A 26,168-nucleotide genomic window follows, 5' to 3' on the forward strand; every position below is an offset into this window, starting at 1 on the left:
TTGAACGCAGCATCAGATTGTGCGTGCACTGTGCTGACGAGCCGTTGCTTGTGGAAACAGCTGGTGGTTTCTGTCAGCGAACACTTCGGGTTGAGAGCAGCTTTAGTAGAATTAAAAGTTCAAATTAGACTCGAAACTGACTGAGTGCGCTTTGAGTTGACTCTCTGCTGCTGTTCCATCAGACGCCGGGAAATGTCATCCTGTAGACGCCACTTTATCAGGGAGTTGTTAATTAACAACCTAGCTTGTTAACTGCATATCAGTGACGCTCGACGCAGCCGGCTGCTAACGCCAGCTAGCTAGCTAACTTTGTACTGCCATAGCAACTACCACGATACAGGTGTTCTGTCATCGCAGACAAACTGCCTGTTTTCTGACAGTGGAGGGCGAGGTTTTTGTTTCGTTTCACCATGACTCATATTCATTATAAATTCTCCTCCAAACTCAGCTATGACACTGTGGTTTTTGACGGCCCGCACGTCACCCTGAGGGATCTGAAGAGGCAGATCATGGGCAGGGAGAAGCTCCGAGCCGGGGACTGCGACCTGCAGATCACAAACGCACAGAACAAAGAAGGTAATTAAAACATATGTATGGACTGATGAGAGTGTGTTTATCCTGACAGTTTGAACTTTGGTAGAAAACACGTGGTCCAGGTTTGACAGCTGCCCGGTGAGAGGGTTGCGTCACCTCTTTCAGCTTGACGGAGGGGGGGGTCCAGAAAAGTCAACTAAGAACAAAAGGGTGTTATGAATGGGGCACATTCCTGCTGCATTTACGCTTCATGCCCTTAATCAAACGGCCTGATGGTGCGGGATCAGCCCTGTCAGTGCCATGCCTGTACAAGTCCCAAAAGAGAGGTGGGATAAAAATAGCAAAGGTAGGGTAGGAGCACAGCCTAGTCATGACCATAAGATAAAAGTCCAGACCAGTTTTCTGCAGTCTCACACAAACACATGAAAATCATCAATACATGAATCATCGGTAATGAAAATGTGCTGCATAATGGGTAAAGTAAACTCACAGAAGCAAAAGAAGGCTGAAGAGAAAAAGGATCAAACGTTATAATCAGCTATGCATAACGAAGTGTCACCTTAGAGTGTGTTAACATCCTGCAGATAAGCTCTGAAACCCATCATACGCTGAGTAATGTGTTTCCACTGAATGCACACCCCACCCATTGTGTGAGTAATACAACTGCTATGTCAGAGTTTACAGAAAGTTTACAAAAAGGTCAAAAACCATAGTATCATACATTATGGTTAGGGGGTTAAGGGAGTCAGACTTTTCAGGCTTCTTTCATCAGATGTCAGTCTTACAACAGTGCTGCGTCATGAGCCTGTGGTTGTCTGAAGACCACGCTGCAGGATCCAGAGGGTGTCAATATTTCTACAACTTTGAATCGTTTGAATCACAATTCAAACCTACAGTGTTGACAGAGTTTCCCAGGCTGTATAGTTAATATTAGGTTTTTCTTGTTCTGCATCAGCAGATCAATCGATAATGAAAGTAATCATGAGTTGCAGTCGTAGATTTATCAAGCCAAGATTTTAAATCAAATCGTTCTTGTTACAGTCCCAGACTAGTTGTGCGTTGTATGACTGTACCAAAGAGTCATTCTCACATTAACTGCATGATTTCTTAATAACATTGAAGAAGGGAGATCTTCTTATGTTAAATATTTACAGCACAAAAATGATTTAGCGTGAGCTGATCTCACACACTTTCTTCATCTCTCCCTCTCAGAGTACACAGATGATGACAGTTCAATCCCCAAAGGCTCCTCCGTCATCGTCAGGAGAATCCCAATCATTGGAGGAAAATCCAGCAGCAGCAAGACCCGCAACGTGTAAGTGTGTTTTTTGGTTTGGCACGTATGCTGTAGCTGAATTCCTGCACTGTTACTAGTGTCGATATCCCTGCCCACTGCAAATGCTAAACACTGCTACCACATGGGACCTACAAGTCTACGGCCTTTTCACACCTCAAGGTCTGAATCAAGGGTCTTGTTTTTGTTACGTTGTATACATTTGATTCGGTATGTTGTGATTTCACATTGCAATTATGTGAGCGCACTAGAGACCTATACATGACATTAGAGCCCGACCGATAAAGGATTTATAAGGCCGATATCAATACAAATATTTGGTGATTTAAAAATCCAATATTCCGATATATCGGCCGATATATATTTTTCTTTAAAATCCAGAAACGCGTAACGAAATACAAACAGATTTCCCTAACATTAGTTATTTGTAGTTATTTATGAGTCCTCACTAAAATAATATGATAATGCAGTTTAGTTAATAGTTTGTTTTATTGTCACATACAGAACAGAGGAACATCAAAATATATTAAAGTTCTGATAAATAAAATGTATAAAATGTGTTATAAAATATGATATATCGGTCGGGCTCTACATGACATACGTCTTGTCATCATCACCTACGTGAGCTGTGTCTCCCAATACCAGACAATTTGTAGACAGGCTCTCTCGTCCTCTTGTATCCTCTCTCTCATCCTCTCAAAAAATTAAAAAAATGCCTTTTGTGAGTATTTTTTCCAGCTGACTCTTAATAAAGTCGCCAGACCAAATGTCAGTTAAACATTTGATCTCCTCCTCTCACCGTGTGCTACCGCGGCTCCTTTTGCTTTGCTTTATTTTCCTTTTTTTTTTTTTTTTTTCGAAATTCCGAACCATCCAAAAATTTTCCCGGGCCGAGACCGCCTTTTCCGTGTTGGACCAAGGTTCGGCTATTTGGTCCGGACCAAGATCCCCGGGGGGTTTCCCACCTATTATTTTGGTTCAGATTATACCAGAAAGTCAGAAAGTCCAGATCAAATGAGGTAGGGGTGAAAGGGCCCTTAGTTAGTAATAGTAACATTTATAAATAAGGAAATTATTCTAAATTATTGTCTAAAATGTACATATTGCTTTTAAAGGCCGGCATTACAAACTTGACATTAAATGTAGATCCTAAGGTGTTAGCAGTTTAAAAAGTAGAATGCATGTAAACACCTTATAGGATGGGTCCTTCTTGTTTTTGCTAATTGGGATGGTTTTGATCAGCAGCGTGTGTTTGCAGGTAGAGGATCACAAAGGAGAAGAAAACAATGCTGAATGATAAATCAATGCAGAGGCCTGAATCTTTCACTTGATGGTCGACAGTTGATTAACGAGGGTTTTTTTGTGTAACACTTCCATGATAATATATGCTCACAGGAAAAGTGAAGGACTGTAACTCCATGGTGACGCTCACAGGGATTACCCAGATATTAGTCAGGCTTAGACAGGACAGCCAGTAGTGGCATGTGTTTTATGCATGGAAAGCAGGAAAGGACCTCACTGGAACAGACTGGCGGTCATGTGATTAGCCCTGTCAGCACCATGCCAGACGGGTGGAGGGGAATTAGGGCTAAAGAGTGGTGCAACGCTGGCCGCAAGATTAAATGCAGCAAATCAATTCTCCACCTGCACGCGCACACTGACAGTCACTCGGCTTCAAAGGGCTTCCAAGTAAGCCTTAACTTTGAGTCATTTTAAAGACTTTTACATTTAAACAACTTAAATTCAACTACGTGTACATCTTGTAACTGTAAACAGAAAAAACAGTTGTGAGTGATTATAATTGGCATGTATGGGCCAGTTTTTTAGGGTGGAGTGTTTGTCTTATTGCAGTTAACCAAGCCTAATGTTGAGGTTTTGATGCTGCAATGAGGCAGGATGACACACCAACCGGTTTGAGTGTCAGTCCTTCAGAACTAAAGAGTGAGGGTTTCTTCCTGGAGTCATACTTTGTCATCAACACTGAGCAGAGAATAGAGAACCAAAACAGACATACACTATAAGTTTCTTCAGCCAAAGTAATATCATGTTTTCCATCTAAACTGCATGCTGGACAGGGAAATAAACAGCTTTAATGTTGTGCTTTAACATGTTAGCTTTACAATAAGAGAAATAAGAAAGCTTAAGAATATCTGTTATCAAACTGACTTTACTCTGTGACATACACACTTACTCAAGTCACGGCTAAACAAAATTAGTTCATATCTTCTGTAGGGGCATTCTGGGTAATGTAGGAAATCACCACCTGAAGTGATAATAGACAAGGCCAGACTAAAGGCCGTTTTATGGTTCTGCGTCCAATCCCCTCTGCGTCGACGCGACCCCCCCCTCCGAGCCCTCCGCCGTAGCTCGACGTGCACCTCCAAAAATGTGTAACTTTGCGTCGAGGCAACGCAGACCGCAAGGACTGTGATTGGTCAACTGGTCCTGTGTGTTGATAGTCGGTGTTTCAAGCAGCCTAGTGTGGGGAGTAGCAACATGCTAGTTCACTGACATAAGCTTCGCAGATAAACTCAGACATATTTTGGTTACAATGACGGGGTTATCCGTTTGTAAAGGGTCTATATGTCAGTAACGTTTTGAAATTAGCACTTCGCCAGCAAGCAGTACTTTGTGGGCAGTTGTGCTAAAGTTTGCTTGCTAACATAACACAAACTGGCTCTCTCTCTTTCGCTCGCGGAAATGGCAGAGATTCGCGATTGACCCTCCGGAAACCACACACCCCCTAGCGTTCTGGCGGTGAAATGCACCGCGATGCAAAGAAACCCGTTCAACCCCGACGCAGAACTCCGAAAGGGTTACAACGCCGTAGGAGCGACGCCGTAGGAGCGACGCCGTAGGAGCGACGCCGTAGGTACGCCGTGGAGTTGACGCAGAACCATAAAACGGCCTTTAGGGGAACACAGTTGCCCAAAAATCCTCCAGTGGCGTTCCAGTCGGCTGGTGAGCCAAGAACCATTCCTCCCACTGACTACTTTTAAAAACGTTTTAAACTGCAACAAGGGTGGTTTTTATTAATGATATTTATATTCATTCCTAATCTTTGTTTCCAGGGTGTTAAATCGTCATGGACGACTGGCCTAAAAATGATTTTATTTTTGTGTTTCAGTGAGCGATCAGATGTCCAGCACCACGCCTTCGGAGCCTACAAAGCAGTACGTAACCAAACTCCTGCAGCTCCACTAAACACACACGTTGTTAGCGTGTCCTAATATCTCTCTTTGAACATACATTGAGTGTGTGCTTCGGTGTGAAATGAAACCACAATGTAGATCACTGAAAGCCTCTAATTTCCTGTACTGCAGTTTAAGTTCCTGTTGCAAAGAGGAAGTAGTGCGCTTCTCAGGATTTGATTTACAGGGAGTTGCTGCTCTGAGATAAAATCATATTTTACAATGAAAATAACAATAGTTATTAAAAAGTAGAGCTGCCCCCTGAAAGTCAAATATTCGAATCATCAGCCGGGGAGCCCTCAGTCGACTGAGATTCTTCAAGCCGAGCAGTCGTTATTTGTAAGCGTTTTGCCAGTCAGAGTGAGCACTCCTCGCGTTCACGCTGCTCTCCGGGGTGAAAGCCTTCCACTACATCAAGTCGGCCCATTCGCTCAATGAAAATGTCAGCAACGGGTACAGGCCGTTATTATTATACATCCATGGTACAGGCAGCATGGTGGCCCTATGGTTAGCACTGTGGCCTCACAGCAAGAAGGTTCTGGGTTCCCCCACCATCAAAATGTATTATGTAATGTACTAGGTTCTCCAGTCAGTGCCCTTGATCAAGGCACTGGCTCAGATCTGGAGTTGGTCCCCGGGTGCTGTAAATGGCTTCCCACTGCTCCCTTGAGGGATGGGTTAAATGCAGAGAATGAATTTCGCTACATGTGTTATGTGACAATAAAGTACCTTTACCTTACCAACTGCGGAACCGGACCCAGGGTGAGTCTGAGTGAGACGGAGGCAGCGGCCCGGAGGAAGAGAAGCCTTGCCGGGTCAGGCTCCGAGATAACATTATCTTCTGCTTAGAAGTGGTAAATTTACAGCTCACAGCAACTTAATACAATGTAGTCTCTGGCTTTTGTTTGATATGTAGTGTCGGCAAAAAAAATTAGCGTCGTGTAAGCTATTTTATTGAGTTTCCTCTTAGCAAAATGCTCTGAGCGAATTTAAGTTGGGCTTTTATTGTGAAGGCAAAGCAAGGCCGCTTTATTTGTATAGCACATTTCAGCAACAGGGCAATTCAAATGCTTTACATGAAACATTAAAGAGCAGTTAAAAACAATGAAAAATATAAAAACCGATCAAATATGAGAATAAAAGTTACAGTGCAGTGTATAAATGAACACTTATTTCAAGAAAGGCAGCATCAAAAATAAATTGATTTAATAAATAATTGATTTAAAAGAATTGCGGCGGACCTGCAGTTTTCTGGGTGTTTGTTCCAGATATGTGGAGCATAAACTGAACACTGCTTCTCCCTGTTTATTTCGGACTCTGGGGACAGAGAGCAGACGTGTCCCAGACAATCTGAAAGGTCTGGGTGGTTCATAATGTATCAGCAGATCAGAAATGTATTTTGGCCCCAAACCGTTCAGTGCTTTAAACCAACTGAAGTATTTTGAAAGCAATTCTTTGAGGGAGAAGTTTTTCCAAATCCTGCTGAGACATAAGTCCTTCAACATTGGACATACGGTATTCTTAAAGGAACACGCCGACTTTTTGGGACTTTAGCTTATTCACTGTATCCCCCAGAGTTAGATAAGTCCATACATACCCTTCTCATCTCCGTGCGTGTTGTAACTCTAACCGTATACAAACTGGGAACTATATTCTCAGAAGGCGAAGCACTGCTACTTGGGCGGAGTGATATTACTCCAGCTCTGAGCGAACTCCAGGCAAACTCTCTGCTCCTCACCACAGGGCTTCAGGTGCTGCTAGCAAATCACTCCGCCTAGTAGTGAGAAGTAGCAGTGCTTCACCTTCTGAGAATATAGTTCCCAGCATGTATACGGTTTGAATATAGCTGTGTTTCATGTGACCTTGTTATTTGTACACCCTGTGACTATACAAGTCACAACATGTAAATAGGAAAATGTTAGCGTTATTTTGTCACTTATTGGGAGCAGTAGGCTAGATGGAACCGGTTACCTCCAGGATCTGTGCTAAGCTAGGCTAGCGGTGGGTGCATCAGAGTTACGACACGCACGGAGATGAGAAGGGTATGTATGGACTTATCTAACTCTGGGGGATACGGTGAATAAGCTTAAGTACCAATAAGTCGGCGTGTTCCTTTAAAGTGATAATAGGCTTTGTAATTGTCTTAATGTGGCTATTGTGAAGTGTAAAAAAATAAGAAGTGAAGCTGTAGTGTTATGTACAGCCATTGTCAATATGGTAGTTAATAAATGTTTATTTGGCTTCATTCAATAAAACATTGCTTGACACTGAATACCTGAAGGAAAAAAGGACAGAATATTCGTATTGAGCAGCCAAATCCTATTCGACTGACCAAATTACAGTCGGGTACAGGCCTATTTAACAGTAGCATTGCAGTTAGATCATGTACAAGAAAGAAAACAGAAGTTTACAATTAATCCAGTGCTGTATTATTAACCCTAAGGGAAAATATATTTGTATATATTCTCTCTAATAAAGGCTCTTAGCTGTTAATTTAACAAGCTGCTGTGTCACCAGAAGATCATTCAGTGTCTATCTGTGGTCATTTTCCAAACTATCGGTATCTGTGGTGGGAGCTACTCGGGTGGGTCAAACGTTATCATGCGGGCCAGCTACTCACAGCTGATAAACCCAACTGTTGTTTTATGAGCAACAGACATTGTCATTGCCCAGTCGTCTATTCTTCCTGAGCTGCTGTAGCACTTGCTCACTTGCTTTCAGACATATTCTAACATTTGGAGGTGTATACATTAGTAGCCTCTTTGGATTGCTGCGTTGCTTGTGCTGGTATAAGTCTTTAAGTTACATAAAGGCAATTTTAAATTTTGGATTTCATTCAGTCCCCAGATAGAATTGGCATCCATCATCCACAATAGAATCAAATGTGTCAAAATGAATAATTTACTCTCCAGACCATCGAAATCTACAGAGTACTCTGGCAAAGTGAACCGATGCTGGGGAAATGCATCCTTAGCGCCACAAAACTCTTCAAATCGGGCGCCTGGGTAGTTCACCTGGTAGAGCACGCGCCCATATAGAGGTTTACGCCTTGACGCAGTGGCCGCATGTTCGACTCCGACCTGCGGCCCTTTGCTGCATGTCATTCCCCCTCTCTCTCCCCTTTCATGACTTCAGCTGTCCTATCAAATAAAGGCCTAAAATGGCCACACAATAAAAAAAAACCTACAGATCCTTGTAAATAAATTAAATTCTTGGAAGCATTTTGACTTTTTGAAATACAAATTGTACCCTACCCTTACTATAGAGTGAAAAAGGGTTTATAATTAAATTTTGGATGTACAGTGTTTGAGCTTTAAAGTAGGAGCACACAAACAATGGCTCTCTTAAACCCAATCAGAAACCAGGTGGTGCACCGTTGTTTTTTATGTCCGATTCTTGCAGTGTTAGTTCTGTTTATGATCCTGTAAACTAAGTCAAACACATCTCAAAAGCTCTTATTTGATGTAGTGTGACCTGACCTGATTTTCTCTCTGGTTTCACAGTAGGAGAAGTGTCTGCCACTCTTCTTAGTACTTTGAGTCTGTTGGATTACACAAACCTTTTCTTTTGTGTTTTTCTGCCAATAAAGTCATTTGTATGAAGCCGTCTTATGTATTGTTTATGTGTTTGATTTCACTGGAGAGAATGATGCTTAATGCACACAGTCGATATGCCACCTCAGATAACACATTTTAAAGACGTCGGACATTTCAAAATTTTCGTTAAAATCTTGTGTCCACATTTTTCCTTTGCAGAAAAGACAAATTCAACAAAAAGAAATGGTACATATTCTGGAATCATATCATATTAAACTTAAGTTGTTACTCCAACGATTTAGTATTGCACTTTCCCAAAGTTGAGAGAATCAAAAAAAGACATTTTATAAAGAATAGTTCAAATCAACTTTAAGTCTACTGGGATGGGTCAAGCTTTAAAAACACTCCAACAATCCTACTTTTCCTATAACGCAACTTGGTAGCTTCTTTTATTAGATTTGGTTGAGCTTCAATAAAGCCAGGCTGATGTCATATTGCCATAAACAATATAATATAGTGCAGTCAGTCTGTACTACAGCATATTGGATTTTAAATGAAATAATAATTTAAATGGCAGCTTTGACTTTTAAAGTATATTATGTTTCTGATTTATGAATGTGTTGGTGTGTGAATATTTGGCTTTTCATAAGGTTTTTCAAATCTTATTTAGTTAGTAATGCATTTATTGAGTGAATATAAAGATCGGTAATCACAATACCCCTACTGTCCTGTATGTGCTGTAATTTGTGAATTTTTTTGTTTTAAAAAAAAGACTCGCCGTGGTGCTTTGAGCTAAATGCTAATGTCAGCATGCTAACATGTTTACAATGTCAGCATGCTAACATGCTGATGTTTAGCAGGTGTAATGTTGATCATGTTCACTATGTTAGTGTAGCCTGGTAGCATGCTAAACCATGGTAATTAGCACTAAACACTACTGAGGCTGATTGGAGTGTAACTAGTTTTGCAGGTATTGGAAAAAAATTAAAATTTTGACCTGAGGGTGAAGCTAGATGAAAAGTCATGGGATCAACAAAGTGATTAGGATTCATCTTCTGGGAACCACAAAAGTTTGTACAATATTTAATGTCAATTCATAATCCAATACTTGTGGCCCGACGGACCGACATTGCCGTCCATAGAGCCGTGGTTTCACTTATCTATTCCAGCACAGTGTATGAACGAACCAAGAACAAGTGCAGAGAAACAAGAAAGAATTGAGGTGAAAGGAGGCACCGAGGTAGACTTTAGGTGATGAGAGCAAAGATGTTTCTTATCCAACTAAATGCTGGCCTCACAGGTGTAAAATCTGAGGCAGCATTGTGTTGTTGTCTTCCTTATTTTTAGGGTAGCAAGTTTAGAGGGATGAGAGGTGGCAGGAGGGGCTGAGGTAGTAATCCTGGGATGAGAGCAGACGTGTAATTGTCCACTCTATCAAAATCCTTCCTGGATGCTGGTGTCAATTTGATCTCAGCTCAAATGGTTAGTAAAGTGAAGAGATATGACATACAGCAGGTAACGTAGGAAATTACTAATGGGGCCGGAGGTAAAGCATAAAGATTAGCAGGCCTTGTTTAGTGTCTCTTTCCCAATATATATATATATATATATACATAAACATAGAGCTCTCAATCCTTTCCCAAGACATGTAACCTGGAGGCTCTCATCGCTTCATCAGTGAAACTGATTGTGTTTAATTCTAACAGATGGATGACCAGAATTCTTCCAGAGCCGTACCCTTTTTCTCCAAGGTACACTCTCTCTCTCATATATATATATATAGATTTGTTTTTTTGTACATATTTATGCTGGATCATGTGAGTCAGTTATAATTGAACACTGCTCCTCCTGTTTGACCTGACATCTTTGTGTGTGTGTGTGTGTGTGTGTGTGTGTGTGTGTGTGTGTGTGCGCGCGTGCGCAGATGCAGAACCTGGCTGATGCAGATGCGTCAGAAGAGGATAAGATTAAAGTTATGATGAATCAGTCGACCTACGACTCCATGAAGTGAGTCACTTCTCTAATCATTTCAAATCTCATCCCTATTCATGTCTCCTTAGTATTTTTCTCCACTTGCTTTTCTTAAATTCTGTATCTCAATGTGTCACTTTGTCGCTCAGCTTCCATTACTTTATTACTCCATTACACTCCATCTCCATCCCACGCTCCATATTCCTACTTTTTTTTCCCCCCTTAATTCTGTTCCTCTTCCTGTATTTTGTACATTATGTATTCTTTTTTCAATCTACCTGCTTTTCTCTCAATTTCTTTCTACATCTATCCCTATCTCATTTTCTGTCTCTTTCTCGCTCTAGTTACAACAAGAAGTTTGGTACTGTACTTCCTGCAAACTACACCTGTTATCGCTGTGGAAATACTGGACACCACATCAGGAACTGTCCCACCAGCGGGGTAAGGACAGAACATGTGGTATCTCTGAAGGGAGACAGTTTCTGTTGCAATCTAGTACAAAGATACCAAGAAAATGATTTGATTGGTGTGTGTCTTTACATGTTTTGCTATCTAGTACTTATTTTAATTATTTATATATTATTATTTTAAACTTCGGTTGTGTGTGTGTGTGTGTGTGTCTGTGTGTGTGTGTGTGTGTGTGTGTGTGTGTGTGTTTGACAACAGGATAAAACCTCAGAGGCCCCTCTGAAAATAAAGAAAAGCACAGGCATCCCTCGTTCCTTCATGGTAGAGGTGGACGATCCAAACATAAAGGGAGCAATGCTGACCAACTCTGGACGCTACGCGATTCCTACCATAGACGCGTGAGACAAAAGAGTCAATGTTTGTGTGTCTTTTGTTTTAAAGGAATGGTTTGACATTTTGGGAAATGGCATAAGGACTGGAAACAGCGGGGAACAGCTAGTCTGGCTCTGTCCAGAGGTTACAAATTCCACCTACCAGTACCTTTTTAAAGTTCACTCAAAGTGTGCAAACTATTTACATGCTTTTTTCAGAGTGGCTCGTTCAAGAGAGTTTTTTTTTAAAATTATTTTTATTTTTTTTTAGCAACTCCAAAAGGTTGGCATGACAAACTTAGCAGAGCTTTTCATAGTTCACACCTGAAAGTACTGACATCACCAAAACCACTAGGAATGGCCCCATTCCACAATACCCTCTGTCCTTTTAACTGTTTCGTCACTTGAATTTTAATGATCGCACTCATCCTAAACTTAATCCCTAAATTATTACTGTAAATGGTTTATTTACAATGTGTCATATCTGAGGCACAAAATAGTAATTACCAAGTCAAGTCAAAGGCAACTGGATTTGCTGCTTCATCACCTGAGCACATCACGCATGTGAATGTGACCAGGATTCCCACCTTTTGCCTCTTGGATGAGCAGCGAAATCCTTGTAGATATCCTATGGCCTGGATAACGGAATAGTCATAGGCACAATTAGCAAGATGAAGATGAAAGACATATGAAATGTCAAAAGTTCAATTCCAACACCAACCTTCTTTCAAACTTACACTTTAAAAGTCACTCTGGTTCAAGGCATCTTTTAAACACCTAAAAAGCCAACGCGCAGTGTGTGTGCCATTATGTGTCCGCAGTGAGGCATACGCTATTGGCAAGAAGGAGAGGCCTCCATTCGGTCCACAGGAGGAGACTAAGTCAGAAGGCGAGGAGGATCCTGTACCTGAGGAACTCCACTGTCTGATCTGCCATGACCTGCTGAGTGACGCTGTGGTCATACCCTGCTGTGGAAACAGCTACTGTGATGACTGTGAGTGTCTGCTACACACACACACACACACACACACACACACACACACACACACACACACACACACACACATACTGTATGTACACTTGCTGTGCTTTAAATAATAAGTCATTCTTATCCTGATTTCCTGTGTCCAGCAAAACGTGTTAAATGTGCATGCTGTGGTCGTTCTTCAGTCTGAGTCTCCATATTTACATCTCAACCGTCTTTATCTCTTGCTCAGGTATTCGCACTGCCCTACTGGATTCAGAGGAACACGTCTGCCCCACTTGCAGCCAATCAGATGTCTCACCTGATACCCTGATAGCCAATAAATTTCTCCGACAGGTGATTTGACAGATGAAAATATGCATTAAGCAGTCCTTGCAGATTGTGATTTTGTGATTGTTGCGGGCAACAATCCTTGATTATGCGGCACATTTTCTTAAAAAATGCGATGGAATATGCGGGATATTTATGCAATTTTATGCAATGAAATTGCACGAACTTGCAAAAACTGCGGTTTCATCATGGCTTCATCGCGGGGTTTGCAGCTTTTTGATGACGTTCACGTCGCGTAATTACGTCACTTCATAATGTTCCCATGGCAACAGGGGAAAATGGCTGCTCTTGTGTGAAGTAAACGCAACATTTTTCAACTTTCTGCTAAGATATATGTGACTTTTTTGCAACGAAAATGCGGGGATTATGAAATCATGCAAGCCCCGCATATTTTGCGCGGAAATCGGCAATTTATGCGGCAAAAGTGCGGCGTATTTGAAAAAATGCGGCCCCTGCATAAATATGCGGACTTTGGCTGATTATGCATTGAATTATGCGATCGCATAATCGCGTTTTTCTGGAGGGACTGGTTAATGTTAGAGTTAGAGGGGAATGGAGAGAATTAAGTAAATGGTTTTTGAAGGTGGGTTTTGTGTATTACTGTATCTCTTTGTTTCATCCTTAAATGTCAGACCAGAAGCTTTTCATAGTATTTAACCCCGATAAAGAAATATTCCGACGTGATTTTGTCTGTCTGTTTCTCCTAACACAGGCTGTGGACAATTTTAAGAAAGAGCGAGGCTTCGCTAAAAGTCTGAGAAAAGGGTGTGGTACCTCCCAATCCCAAAATCCAACCCCGACACCGAGCCCTGTCCCCACCCCGCCCCCTCTCACTGTGCTGAGCCAACCTCAGAAGCCTCACCTGCCAACCCACAGCCAGCAGGTGAACCTCATAATGACGTCTCATATGGGGAGGCAGAAATAAGAGTAGCACTGTACCTGCATGACTCAGGAGCAAAGAGAATAATTACTGTTGTCTTTTCACAATCAGATGTTATGTCTGGTCTCAGAGTGATAGTTATCTTCCGAAAAACGTGTTAGAAAGGACATTATATTGCAAGTTTTAAACAGCATTCTCTATATTAAAACTAGCAACAAGAAACAAGAAATGTATTATAATAATGTATTGTCATTTATTTTGTCATGTGTAGATATTCTTTGGAATTGTTAATTATTATATCTCAGCTCTGTTTTCCCAAAAATAATTTACTTTTTGTCTTGCTTGCTCTACCATATTCTGATCCCTGCTTTGTTCTCTTGTTGTGTCCCTTCTTTAGGACCCTCTCCGCCCACAGGCTGCAGACACACCCCTATCGTCTCAGGTGTGTGGGGCTCCGCCCACAGCTACAGGCCCCGCCTCTGCTCCCAACACGCCAAGCACTTCCCTCCAGCCTGCGCAAAGCCACCTGGAGATACCTGACAAGTACCTACACACATAAACATACTCACACAGCAGTACAATTACTTTGTGGTGCTCTGCTGCCTCCCCCTGCTTAACAAGCTAACTTGTGACTCCTTAGATGTATTGATGTGGTACCTTAAAGTTTTAATACTGAAGTTGTAGTCCTCTTCTGTTTCTGACAAAGCAGATGCTCAAGAGTTTGCTACCATGCGTGTTGCAAAAATCACCCAGGAATGATATCTTGATGGTTACAATTTTGAGGCAGTTGCACATTACAAAGACAGCAAATGGCCTTATCTTACCCATACTTTTACCCCTCTATGGTGTAGAATAAAAAATAATTAATTTCAGATGCTTTGATGTTAGGGTTATCCATTCAGCACAGTTTCCTCCAGTTTACATAATCAAAGAGAACAACCAAAGACTAGTTTACTAAATGAGCACCCCCTGCTGGGCAAAGTGATTCAAATGGTTTTTATAGACTGCACTTTTTAAATTTAAACAAATTATTACAGATGGAATGTGTATTTTTTGTGTGTGTGTTTAATTTGTATTGGGAACAGAAAGTGAAAGCGTGATTTTGCTCATATAGCAAATGGGACTGTCAGCCACTGTAGATGTGATGGAGGTAAAGATAATGACACCGGCCTCGCCCTGCTTTCAGCTACTGCAAATTAGACTGGAGTATGTCCACACTAAGCCTGTTATGGCGTTTTTTACATGGTACCTGCTCGACTCGCCTCGACTCGACTCTACTCGCCTCGACTCGACTCGACACACTATGCGTCCGTTTTCCATTGCAGTTTTTAGTACCGTCTCAGCGTGGCTGGTCGTTATGCCGTATCGATGCACACACCAGCGCACAAGTATAAACATCAGGCCACTTGAGTTTGTTTTACAGTTCTGTGGAGGCTCCACGCAGAGCTTTCTCCGTAGCCTGTGTAGCCTATGTAAAAGTGGCCTGATGTTTATACTTGTGCGCTGGTGTGTGCGTGGAGCCGGCCATGTGTGTGTGTAGTTAGGCTACGGCGAAAACTCTGCCGGAGCCTCCGCAGAACTGTAAACAAGCGGCGCTGCAGTAAACTACTGTGACCTAACGCGACACACACACAGAACGTCGAAGATGTGTGTTGTGAGAAGACACATTTTGTTTCAAATTTAAGCTGGAGGCAGCAAAAAAAAACAGCTGGCTAAACTGTTTAAAAATAGCGGGTTTGTTCAGGACACCCCCGTCTGTCGCTTTCATGTCACCTTTTCGGCTCGCCTCAGCTCGCTTGGAACCTCGACTGAGGAGGTACTAAAAAAAGTACCTGTTAGCAGGTTCCAGGTAATTTTTTTCGTAATGGAAAACCAAAAAAGGCGAGTAGAGTCGAGGCGAGTCAAGCTGGTACCATGTAATGGAAAAGCGCCATTACATTTATAAAGCCATTCTCTCAGTCCAACGTCCAGGGACCAAAATAGCGTTTTGCTTGCCCCAAAACAGAGCTTTTCCAAAACAGCCTCAAGAGTGTGTAAATCTTAAAGGAACACGCCGACTTATTGGGACTTTAGCTTATTCACCGTAACCCCCAGAGTTAGACAAGTCGATACATACCCTTCTCATCTCTGTGCGTGTTGTAACTCTGTCTGACGCCACCAACGCTAGCTAAGCCTAGCACAGATCCTGGAGGTAACCGGCTCCATCTAGCCTACTGCTCCCAATAAGTGACAAAATAACACCAACATTTTCCTATTTACATGTTGTGATTTGTATAGTCACAGGGTGTACAAATAACAAGGTCACATGAGACACAGCCATCTTCGAACCGTATACATACTGGGAACTATATTCTCAGAAAGGCGAAGCACTGCTACTTCTGCTACTTGGGCGGAGTGATTTGCTAGCAGCACCTGAAGCCCTGTGGTGAGGAGCAGAGAGTTCGCCTGGAGTTCACTCATGTGATTAAAAAGAGAAAATATTTTTTTTATTACTGCAGGGAATGACTTCTGGTTAACATGTAGTCTTTGAGAGCCATGAATAAGTCAGTATGTCATACTCGATATACGTTGTCTGACAACAGAAACGGAACAATATGTAAATATATATATATATACAAATATATTGTCAATTCTGCCTTCTTAAAATGCAGTATAGGTGATCACAGGTGTAACGGGCTGACACTCCGGCTGTGTCTGGAGCTGCCCAATTAGCTGTGTGGCAGCAAAGTTAAGAACACAACTTTGTGTCGATTCTAACTTTCTCTGTAATAGTTGGTATAATATAATAATAATAATAATAATAATCGGTTGGTATAGCCGATGGCACAGCCTAGCTGTTAACCTCTTATGTATGCTGATTTGGTCAGACGGGCATCAAATGATTGGTCAGCTGTGTTGTTTGTCCCACTCCTTACCAGATGTTGGCTGTGATGTGCAGTTTAGTTGTTTGCCAACTGTAGAGAGTAGTAGGAACAGTTTTAAGTGTGACATGGTGTTCTGAATGTGGTATAGGGTTCCTCACAGGAGTGCCATTAAGAAGGAAACTTGAAATAACTGTGTTATGGCGTGTAGCATGAAATAAACATTTGTAGTGTTAATGTTAAAACATTTAGAACAGCCTTCTGTACCCACAGAACATTTGGTGCAATCAAATCATGGCACTATGGATTTGAGATTGATGACCGTGTAAACATTCACCCTGATGTTGCGCTCATGTGGTATTGTGATGTATCTGCCGTTTATTCAGAGAGGCTGAAGAAAAGACACACGATGACTCAGCGGCTGCTGCCGCCCCGTCTGTGCCGGTTTCACCGGAAGAACCCACTGATGCTCCATCGCAGCTGAAACCAATGGTGAGGGGCTATACAGACACCAACACACAAAAGGCCCTATCTTGCACCCAGCGCAGCGCGGCGCAAAGCCCGACGCAAGTGTCTTTGCTAGTTTAAGACCATCGCAGTTGTCAATTTCCCATCCAGCGCCCACGTCATTTAAATAGCAAATGCACCTGCACCCATGGGTGTGCTGGTCTTACAGAGAGGTGTGTTCAGGTGAATTCTTGGCGTATTGCTATCTTGAGGCAGCGGGAAGTGATCGTGCATTTGACCAACAAAAACCTGGTCTAAAGTCAATAGCGCAGCATTTCATTGTTATTTTAACAGCGCATTAGTAAAATGTGCCTAGGCTCGTGCACAGCGCGCGCACACTATGCTTGTTACACACACACAAATAAAAATATTACGGTGCAAATCCGCCATCATAATAGCAATGCAATGGTCCGATACCATTTTTTGCTTCCCGATACCGATTCTGATACCTGAACTTGGGTATCGGCCGATACCAAGTACTGATCCGATACCAGTGTGTCATATATTTTATTATGTTTTAACAAGTGTATACTACTATCCCTGTATGGATGTGATATTATTTCTATCTTTGTTGTCGGTCTGGCTCAGGTTAAACTCTTTGTGAAACATGAACAAACACAAACAATGAATGCCACAGAACTTTCTTTCATTATCCAGTTTGACAGTCAGTTATAAAAGAACATAAATAAACTACTTTAACGTAGATTTTCTTTAGGGCTTTATTACGTGGTATCGGATCGGTGCATAAACTCCAGTACTTCCCGATACCAGCGTTTTATGCAGTATCGGAGCCGATACCGATTCTGGTATCGGTATCGGAACATCTCTAGTACAAACGTGCCTGGCTTTTAAAGGGAATGGGAGCTGACACTCTGATTGGTTTATTGCATGTTACGCCCAAAACACACCTATGAATTGATGAAGACACTAAGTACAACCCTTTTGAAACATGCACCCAACGCACAGACCCTTTTTTCCGCCGTCAAACTAGCAAAAGTGGATTTGGACACGCCATAAATACACCTGCGCCAGGCGCTTCACGCCGTGCGCTTAGATTGTTAAAATAGGGCCCTATATCTGTGCAGCAAAGTTTCTCGGTATGAAATCTGTGATGTTTGTGTCTGCTCAGGTTATCCCTACTCCAGTGGCAGAGCAGCCCCAGACCGTCAGTGTAAATCTACAGCAGCCCTCCTCAGGTGAGTGACTATGAAGCAGTTTCTCTTTCTGTCCATTCGTTATACTGTTGCGCAAACACATTATTGAATGATTGTAATGTCGAGAACTGCAGTAGCATCGCTAATGAATAAAAGCAAACATGTTTTACCTGAATCCACAGGTCCAGCCCCAAGACCCTATGGGCCATCGGCGTCGTGGGACAGGTCAGTGAAGCGTGGTTATTTAAGTATGAGTCTGTAACGACTCTGACTCTGCCCACTAGGGCTGCACGATATTGTGTTTCATCGTCTACATTGCGCTGTGCGCATGTGCGATAGTCACATCGCAGGTCGCGCGACGTTAACGCTACAACTTTCTTTGCTGCTTGATAGAAAAGTCAACTTTCACCGTTCTCCTTTTACATGATTGTTAGCGGCCGACCCTTCCCCGTTAAGACAGGTGGCCGTGTGGGCAACGTGTGTGAACGTAACGTTAGTCCGACGAGGAAGTGAGGCTCTCCCGTGGGTGATTACATGAACACAATGCTGTCATGTAAGTCAACCATGTGTATGTAACTACCTAATTTCCCTCTCCAAAATCACTTCAGAAGAGTAGTCACAGCGCTTACTTGCTTTGGTGTTTGGAAAGCATTAAAGTTCAACAAAGAATAGTTCACATAAGAAATTTTTTTTTTTTCATTTTTATTTTCTATGTAGATGCACTCCCCTACAAAATCCCCCCAGTAGCCTAGTCAGGAATGATTTATTATTTCCAAATAATGCTATTTATGTCATCTTACGTCTTTTTTCATATCGCAATATATATCGCATGAAGAAAACAATATCGCAATGTCAGTTTTTTCCAGTGTCGTGTAGCCCTACTGCCCACTGTTTCAAGACCGATGTCATAACCTTTTCCTTCCTCTTTTCCCTACAGCCCCTCTTCCTCCTCGGGTTGTCCTGTTGGAGGCTGGAATGAGTCTAACACCCAGCAGCCCCCTCCCTCCTCCTCTTCATATCCAGCAACTCCTCCACCTCCTCTCTTTCCCTCCCCCAATTTCCACACATTCCTCGCCGCTCATCAGCCTCTCAGCAGTTACCCCCCTGGATACCCACCCCCCGCACCCGTCTGGACATTCCCAAACCTCCAGGGTGCCCCCATCCCTTCACTGTGCCCCTCTACCTCCATCCCTGCCCTCATCCCCAAGGAGTGGTACAGGCATCAGAAAAAGAAGAAGGAAAGGTGAGGTTCCCAAGCAGTCATTACCTGGACAAGGTATCTTTTAGTTGCTGAAAACATTAGAGGTGCAACGATGAATCAATGAATCGATTAGTTGTCAACTATTAAATTAATCGCCAACTATTTTGATAATCAATTAATCGTTTGAGTCATTTTTTTATTAAAAGAAATAAGATTTCTCTGATTCCAGCTTGTTAAATGTGAATATCTTCTAGTTTCGTCTCTCCTTTGTGACAGTAAACTGAATATCTTTGAGTTTTGGACAAAACAAGACATTTGAGGACGTCCTCTTAGGCTTTGGGAAACACTGATCCACATTTTTCACCATGTTTTGACATTTTTATAGATCAAACAACTAATGGATTAATCGAGAAAATAATCGACAGATTAATCGACTATGAAAATAATCGTTAGTTGCAGCCCTAGAAAACCTCTTAAATAATATGACATACCTTGTTTAATTGTTGTTTCATTCTTTTTGAAAATGGTCTTTACTTCAACTCCAGGCAACAAAAGACACTTTAAAGTGGACTTATTGAATCTTGCAGATTCAGTTTTTAAGGAGATTACTTATAGGATATTGGTTCCAATCAGATTTAGTAACTGCTGCAGAGGTATGCTAGTATTAGGACAATATACTATATATATATATAAAATATGAAAATATACACCTCCCCTCACTTGCTACCTCCTCTATCTTTGTTACTCAGGTCACCTCACCGAGGATCTTCCCACAGACGCTCCTCCTCTCGTTCTTATTCAAAGTCTTCCAAGTCCAAGTCTTCTCGCTCGTACTCTCGTTCTTCGAGCAGATCCAGATCCCGGTCCAGGTCCCAAGGCAGATCAAGGTATTTCGTGCTTCTTTATTTATTTGTTTATTTATTTATTTTTTTTTACAGTTTTTTTGTTGGTGTTAATTCTATTTTTTTTTTTTTTACCAAAAATGATTCATACAATGATTCTTACCTTTTATTGTGCTGTCCTATCTCTGGGGGAAAAAACACACATAACCTAAACAAACAAGCTTGATACAGATCCCTTCACATACATACTGGGAACGTTTTACAGTTCAACTTGTCAGTACTCTCTCTCCCATTGGACAGAATATCCGATGTGACTTTGAGTAGAAATAAACATGGAATGAATGTGGTTCCTGCAGGACTTAAGGGACATAAAGTGCATGCAGCAAGCTTTGTTTAAGCTCAAAAAGGTCCGGTACTGTATTTTATACTGTACCCATTATGCCTTTCTTTTATAGACAAGGTGAAATGGCAAATGAGATAGAGACGACTCAAACCACAACGTGGCAATGGTGCCTTAAAATGTGTGCGACATATGACATGACTAAATGTTTTCTTCTTTTTTCTTTTCCAGGCCCCAATCTCCTTACTCCCGCGAAAGAGACCTCCAAACCCGCTCTCATTCCTCCCACTCCTATAGCTATGGTTACAAACGTTCCCCTACGCCGTCCTCGTCATCTTCACCTCGAGTGGGTTACCGTGCCACGTCCAAGTCACCATCAGGTCACCGCAAAAACAGCCACCATAGTCGGCATCACGATAAGAAATCCGCTTCGAGCAGCTACAACTCCAAGAGGCGAGGAGAACGCTCCCAGAGGGAAGCGGGGGGCTCGGTGGGAAGTTACCTGTATGCTCAGCACGCAAATCAAAGTAGCAGCCTGGACCTGGACAGAGAGCGCTACCTGCAGTGGAAAAGGGAGTACAAAGAGTGGTACGATAAATATTTCCGCAGCTATGTCGGCCACTTCCAGCTGCCTCTTCCCCTCCTCAATCTTCCTCCTCCTCCTCAGTGGGGGGACAGAGAAGGAAGCGGAAATCCCTCGCATCCTAACTCCCGCTCACGCGACCGATTCCAAGGTAGACGCGCCGCGCGGATGGACGGCTGCTCCCCTCCATCGCAGTCATCCAGTGACAGCCGCTCCCCTCCATCTCAGTCTTCACGGGACAGCTGCTCCACGCCATCTCAGTCCTCCAGTGACAGTCGCTCCTCTCCGTCGCATTCGTCCAACGACAGCCGGTCCCCTGCCTCTCGGTCGTCCAGCGGCGGACGCTCTACACCATCCGAAAACGGAGCTCCGCCGACGACATATCCGCAGAGGTGCGCTGAGAAATCCAGCCACCTGCCAATCACACTTACAAAGGGCAGGAAGGAAGCGAAACTGCAAGAAAGAAGTGAGGACGGTAAGCAGCTGATGGCGAAGAATTTGGAGAACCTCAGCGCCTTAAAACGTGAGCAGAAGAGCATGAAGAAACATGAGGAAGGACGAGGAGGGGAGTCATCATCCCCTAATGCTGCGGACTCAACGGATGACAGCAGAAAGAACAAGAGGAGGCACAACACTGGACCAAATGCCTGCAAGGATGGCACCCCAGCACGGGACCAAGCAACTGCCAGCGATGCCTTAGAACCAGTGAAACCAGATAAACGTTTGGATAAAGACTGTGAAAGAAGAAGCAGAGAGCAGAGGAATTTGGAAATCGAGAAAGGATGGAGAAGAGGCAAACATTCAGACTCCCGGCACGATGTGGGGAGACGGCACAAAGAAAGGCCCAGTAAAGAGGCAAGCAGGGTGGATCCAGACAGATACAGATACCCTGGAGGCAGCAGAGATTATGACTCAAGATCAGAGAAGAATAGAAAAAGAAAAGGAGAGGACATTGGGAGAAGTTCTGTAAAGGCTCAAAGCAGCAAATGCCTGAAAACTAGAGTTGCAGAGGACCCCAAAACCCGCAAGAGCGAATCCCCGAATCCATTTGAGAGAACAAAGCCAAAAACGGAGAAGAAAAAGGAGTGGAAAACATGTCCTCTGACAGAGAGAGAAATCTGGGAGGGAGGGATAAAGGTGAAACCACAGAAGAAGATAAGCATCAACATAAACCTGGAAGGAACGAGGAAGGACGGGAAAACCGAAAAACGGGACGTGTCTTATTCAGAGAGCGTCACAAGAAAATCAAAGGAAGAAATCGAGAGGGCTGGTAATGGAGAGGAGGAGATGAGGAATGAAAAGAATGAATCCAGCAGAGACATGGAAGGTTGGTCTGAAGAAAAAATCAAACCAGGTGGAGAGGCAAGACGGAAATGGGAGAAAGCTACCTTCAGAGATGATACAGGAGAGATGTTGGAGAAAATTGCAGGAGAGAAAAAAGATGTTGGGGAGAAGAAAGAGGACAGAGAAAAGGAAGACTTTGACTTATGGCACAGCCCCCTTAGAGGAGTGGAGGAGGAAAAGGAGAGGAAGGAAGGACAAGCGATGGTAGAGTTATTCTTAGGTACCTGGAAGGAGAGGGCAGAGGGAGAAAGCACATGCCAGGAAAACAGAGGAATCCCGCCGTGGGAGTCAAAGCCAAAGGAGGAGCTGATAAAGGGAGTGAAGTGGAGGATGAGGAAAGACGAAGAAGACGACGACGACGACAACACAATGAGGTCCGAGTCACAAAGGGGCAGAAACGAGAGCCACCATGACACACCAAACGCCGCGGTGCACGATAGCAGGTCAGAATGTTTCTGCTTTTTTCTTCAAAGTTAGAATCCTACAGCTCGCTGTGGCTGCTCCTTCTTGGCCCATTACACCGTGCAAGATTTAAAACGGATGCACTGTCAAAAGATGCAAAAAAAATGCATTTCCTGTGACTGCCTCACAGTTAAAGCTACTCCGTGTTTTGCCAGTTTAAATGCTTATTATGTGAACCAGCAGCATTTTGACATTTTCAGTTTGTATTAGCAGTAAAGTAGTCTATATCGACGACGTTTCAATTCCAAGATTGTTCCATTGCCGCCGGAAATTTCACCGGATGTCCCTATGAGGACTATGGTTAACTGCTCCTCAGATCTCTGCAGGGTAAATCCAGACAGCTAGCTAGACTATCTGTCCAATCTGAGTTTTCTGTTGCACGACTAAAACAACTTTTGAACGTACACACGTTCCACCAAAACAAGTTCCTTCCCGAGGCTATTTTTGCAGCGGCCACGAGGCTCTGTCCGGTGCTTAGCGCCGCCCATGACGATTGTGATTGGTTTAAAAAAATGCCAATAAACCAGAGCATGTTTTTCTCCCATCCCGGAATGCTGTGTGGACTAGCCAGACCCTCCTACGCAGCGCTGTGGAGAAAGGTCTGGCAATGCGAGAGTAGCAGTAAAGTAATACAGCACTAATACCATTTTTAAAGACAGTGGAAAGTGTCAGACTCTGCTACTAACAATGAAAACGAATATATAGAGAGGTACATTCAGAATGTAAATGCATTGTATGGATATTGCTGAAGAAAAACAGACTGTAAATTGGGTCAAAACATAGTTTGATTTCTTGAAAATCTTAAGAATTATAACTGGAATTATCTGCTTTACCTTCAGTTTCTTTCATTCACTTTCTTGTATGTATACAGGTACACAAGTACACTCATCCACATCCGTAAACCAAGGATAGGAGTAGCGTGTTAATCAACTGTCATTTCGTAAACACACAATGAGTTGGGTTTTCAAACAGGACATCATTTCCTGTCAGAATAGCACAGAAAGTGTTGCTTTATCAGTTTTTTTTCTAATGTAGAGACGAGTAGTGATTTAAAGTGTGTGTGTGTGTGTGTGTGTGTGTGTAATACAGCAGCTACGAGGATCATCAGGAAGGGAACGCAGGGTTGAAAACTCTGGAAGAGTACACCCAGGACAGAGCTGCAGACCTAGAGGACGAGCTCAAACTCATACAGGTGTGTCTGTGAGCACAGCCTGTGGGCCAGGATTATTTGAAATGTGTGGGGAGTATAGACTGTAAAATAAGGTGGGGAGTCGCATCATTATGGGGAAGAAAAAAAAATCAATTACTTTGAACTCACACATACATACATGCAGCAACACAAATTGCATGATATCCACTCACGCTTTCCCTCTCCGTCTTAGGTCCCTCGCTCCAAATGGGAGAAGGAAGAGTCTGAGGAAGAGGAGCGGGTTGAAGGAGTGATCAAAGTTCAAACAGATGCCCTTGCAATGTTTCTGCCTTCACCAGCCATGTCCGTGACGACAGATACAACCACCAACAGGGATACAGAGAATGAAGAGAAGAGAGAGAGGTCAGTGGAAACGGAGAGAGAGGAGGCCAGCGCGATGGAGAGAGGTAGGGACAGGGAGAGAGAGGGAGAGAAAACCCCCATTTTGTCCAGTTCACAGAGAAGTGTGGCTCCCTCTAGTGGCAAAGATAGAACTGACAGCGCCTTGTGCACAGACAGAGACGGGGAGAAAAGGATGGTGATGGAGAGACAGAGGGACAGAGAGAGAGGGAGGGAGAGTGAGAGGCCGAGCGATAGGCAGAAAGAGAGCAAAAAGTCAAAAGAGAGAGCAAGGGAGGAAGAGAATGGGAGAGACAGAAAGAGAGAGAGAGGGCACAGCAGCATTGCCTCTGCCCAAAAGAGGAATCCTCCCTCCTCTTCTCACTCCTACTCTTATTCGACACAGACACACGACACAGAGAGGAGAGACAGGCAGAGAGGGGGCGCCACGGACGGCAACAAGAGTTCATCCTGTCCCGGCGGGAAATTCTCTGGTGGCAGAAGCAGGGAAAGCAGCGCGATAAGCAGAGCTACCGAACTGCTTGGTCAAAATACGCACAAATCATACAGAGACATGCCACTGGATTCGAAATTTAAAGACAAAGATCATCCCCACTACTGCCACAATCGCCAAGATCCATCAGGGAACTACAGACCTACAGGGAGCCACCACTCCCCACCTTCCCTCTCTCACAGCCGGGGTAAGGAGAGAGACGGGGCAGAGCTGGGTAAGCCCAGAATGAGCAGCCCTGGTCAGGAGTTCATGCAGAACAGAAGCAGAAATGAGAGCAAGGTTGAAAAGGAGGAGTGGAAGCAAAGGAAGGCAATTAAAGGCAAAGGAGAGAGAGAAAGTCAAGAGATGGTGTCTGAGAGAGAAGGAGGTAGTCGATGCAAGGATGGAGCCGACGAATTGGACGGACAGACCAAGTGGGAGGGAGGGAGAGAGCTGGAGGAAGGGGAGAGGCCCAGCAGCCGCAGCAACAGCGTCAGTTCATCAGCAAGCCAGGAGAACAGCAGGGACGGCGGGAGAAAAGAGAATAAGAACCAAAAGCGCCAAAAGGAGAAGAGACGAGCCTCCCCAGAGCTGCTGGAGGAAGGGGAGCTGAAGAAACACAAACACAAGAAGAAGACGTCAAAGAAAAGCAGAGATGGAGGGGAAGAGGAGAGTAGTGCAGAGGTGGAAGACAGGTAGAAAGACCACGCTAAGCCCTGCTCAGTTATGTTATGTTGACTCTCAGAGAAAAGAAAATGAAATTTACTTGAATGATGTTTTTCCTTTCTCTGTCCAAAAAGTGCCTGGATTTATTTTATTTATTTATTTTTTTCAACTTTATTTTGTTTTGCCAGGATACTTTTTTGTATCACCTTGAGATATGTCATATCAAATATGCATCATCCAAACTGAAAGTGAACAAAATGTGAAGGAAAAGCACTTTATACTATAGATAAGAAAATGAATGTGAATGAAAGCAAATGTTAAACCTAGGACCTCTTGAATTATTTAGAGTTCAAGGAATTTGCACATGCTCTCAACTTGCTCAGGACTGCCACCAACTATGGTTTATATACTGAACCTGTGATGTTACAGCTTGCATGGAGGATATCTTTTATTTTGACAAGAGGCCAGTCAGTAATTTGATTTGCCTAACACAGAAGCACAGGAGTGCATATAGAGGATTATTGAAAAGAGTGTATGATTAATTTGAAACATACTGTGAATATTTATGATTTGAACCTCTGTGTTGTATTTTATTTTGTAATGTTTAATTTAAAAATAACTGCTGGATGGATAAAATATGTACCAGAGTAAAGTTTAGTTTTTTCCTGTTTTGAAGGAAATAAAAAA

At 43.0% G+C, this 26,168-nt stretch overlaps 1 protein-coding gene across 5 annotated transcripts; it reads left to right on the forward strand.

Annotated features, from left to right (window-relative positions):
- rbbp6 (retinoblastoma binding protein 6) lies at positions 1-26,168 on the forward strand. 5 transcript variants are annotated; one of them, XM_035996600.1, is made up of 20 exons: positions 1-576; positions 1,747-1,849; positions 4,956-5,001; positions 10,262-10,306; positions 10,480-10,562; positions 10,871-10,967; positions 11,193-11,332; positions 12,127-12,299; positions 12,523-12,626; positions 13,333-13,503; positions 13,898-14,043; positions 16,748-16,853; positions 17,998-18,064; positions 18,205-18,247; positions 18,960-19,265; positions 19,973-20,110; positions 20,637-21,573; positions 21,622-22,775; positions 23,884-23,986; positions 24,177-26,168. In XM_035996600.1, exons 1-20 carry the CDS (start codon positions 411-413, stop codon positions 25,512-25,514), a joined length of 5,466 nt encoding a protein of 1,821 aa, XP_035852493.1. In that variant the 5' UTR covers positions 1-410; the 3' UTR covers positions 25,515-26,168. The 5 variants fall into 5 exon arrangements, with proteins under 5 accessions (XP_035852493.1, XP_031176706.2, XP_031176707.2 ...); XM_031320846.2 differs by having other exon boundaries at positions 20,637-22,775; XM_031320847.2 differs by having other exon boundaries at positions 20,637-22,775; positions 23,887-23,986.

This window comes from Sander lucioperca, chromosome 21, assembly GCF_008315115.2.
Source record: "Sander lucioperca isolate FBNREF2018 chromosome 21, SLUC_FBN_1.2, whole genome shotgun sequence".
Classification (NCBI taxonomy): domain Eukaryota; kingdom Metazoa; phylum Chordata; class Actinopteri; order Perciformes; family Percidae; genus Sander; species Sander lucioperca.

Bases quoted from the DNA above. Each gene is read 5' to 3' on its own strand.
- rbbp6 (XM_031320846.2), top strand. From the start codon at position 411: ATGACTCATATTCATTATAAATTCTCCTCCAAACTCAGCTATGACACT. The intron at 10,563-10,870 runs GTGAGTCACTTC...TTCTCGCTCTAG, and splicing joins TCGACCTACGACTCCATGAA to TTACAACAAGAAGTTTGGTA. The intron at 23,987-24,176 runs GTGTGTCTGTGA...TCTCCGTCTTAG, and splicing joins ACGAGCTCAAACTCATACAG to GTCCCTCGCTCCAAATGGGA.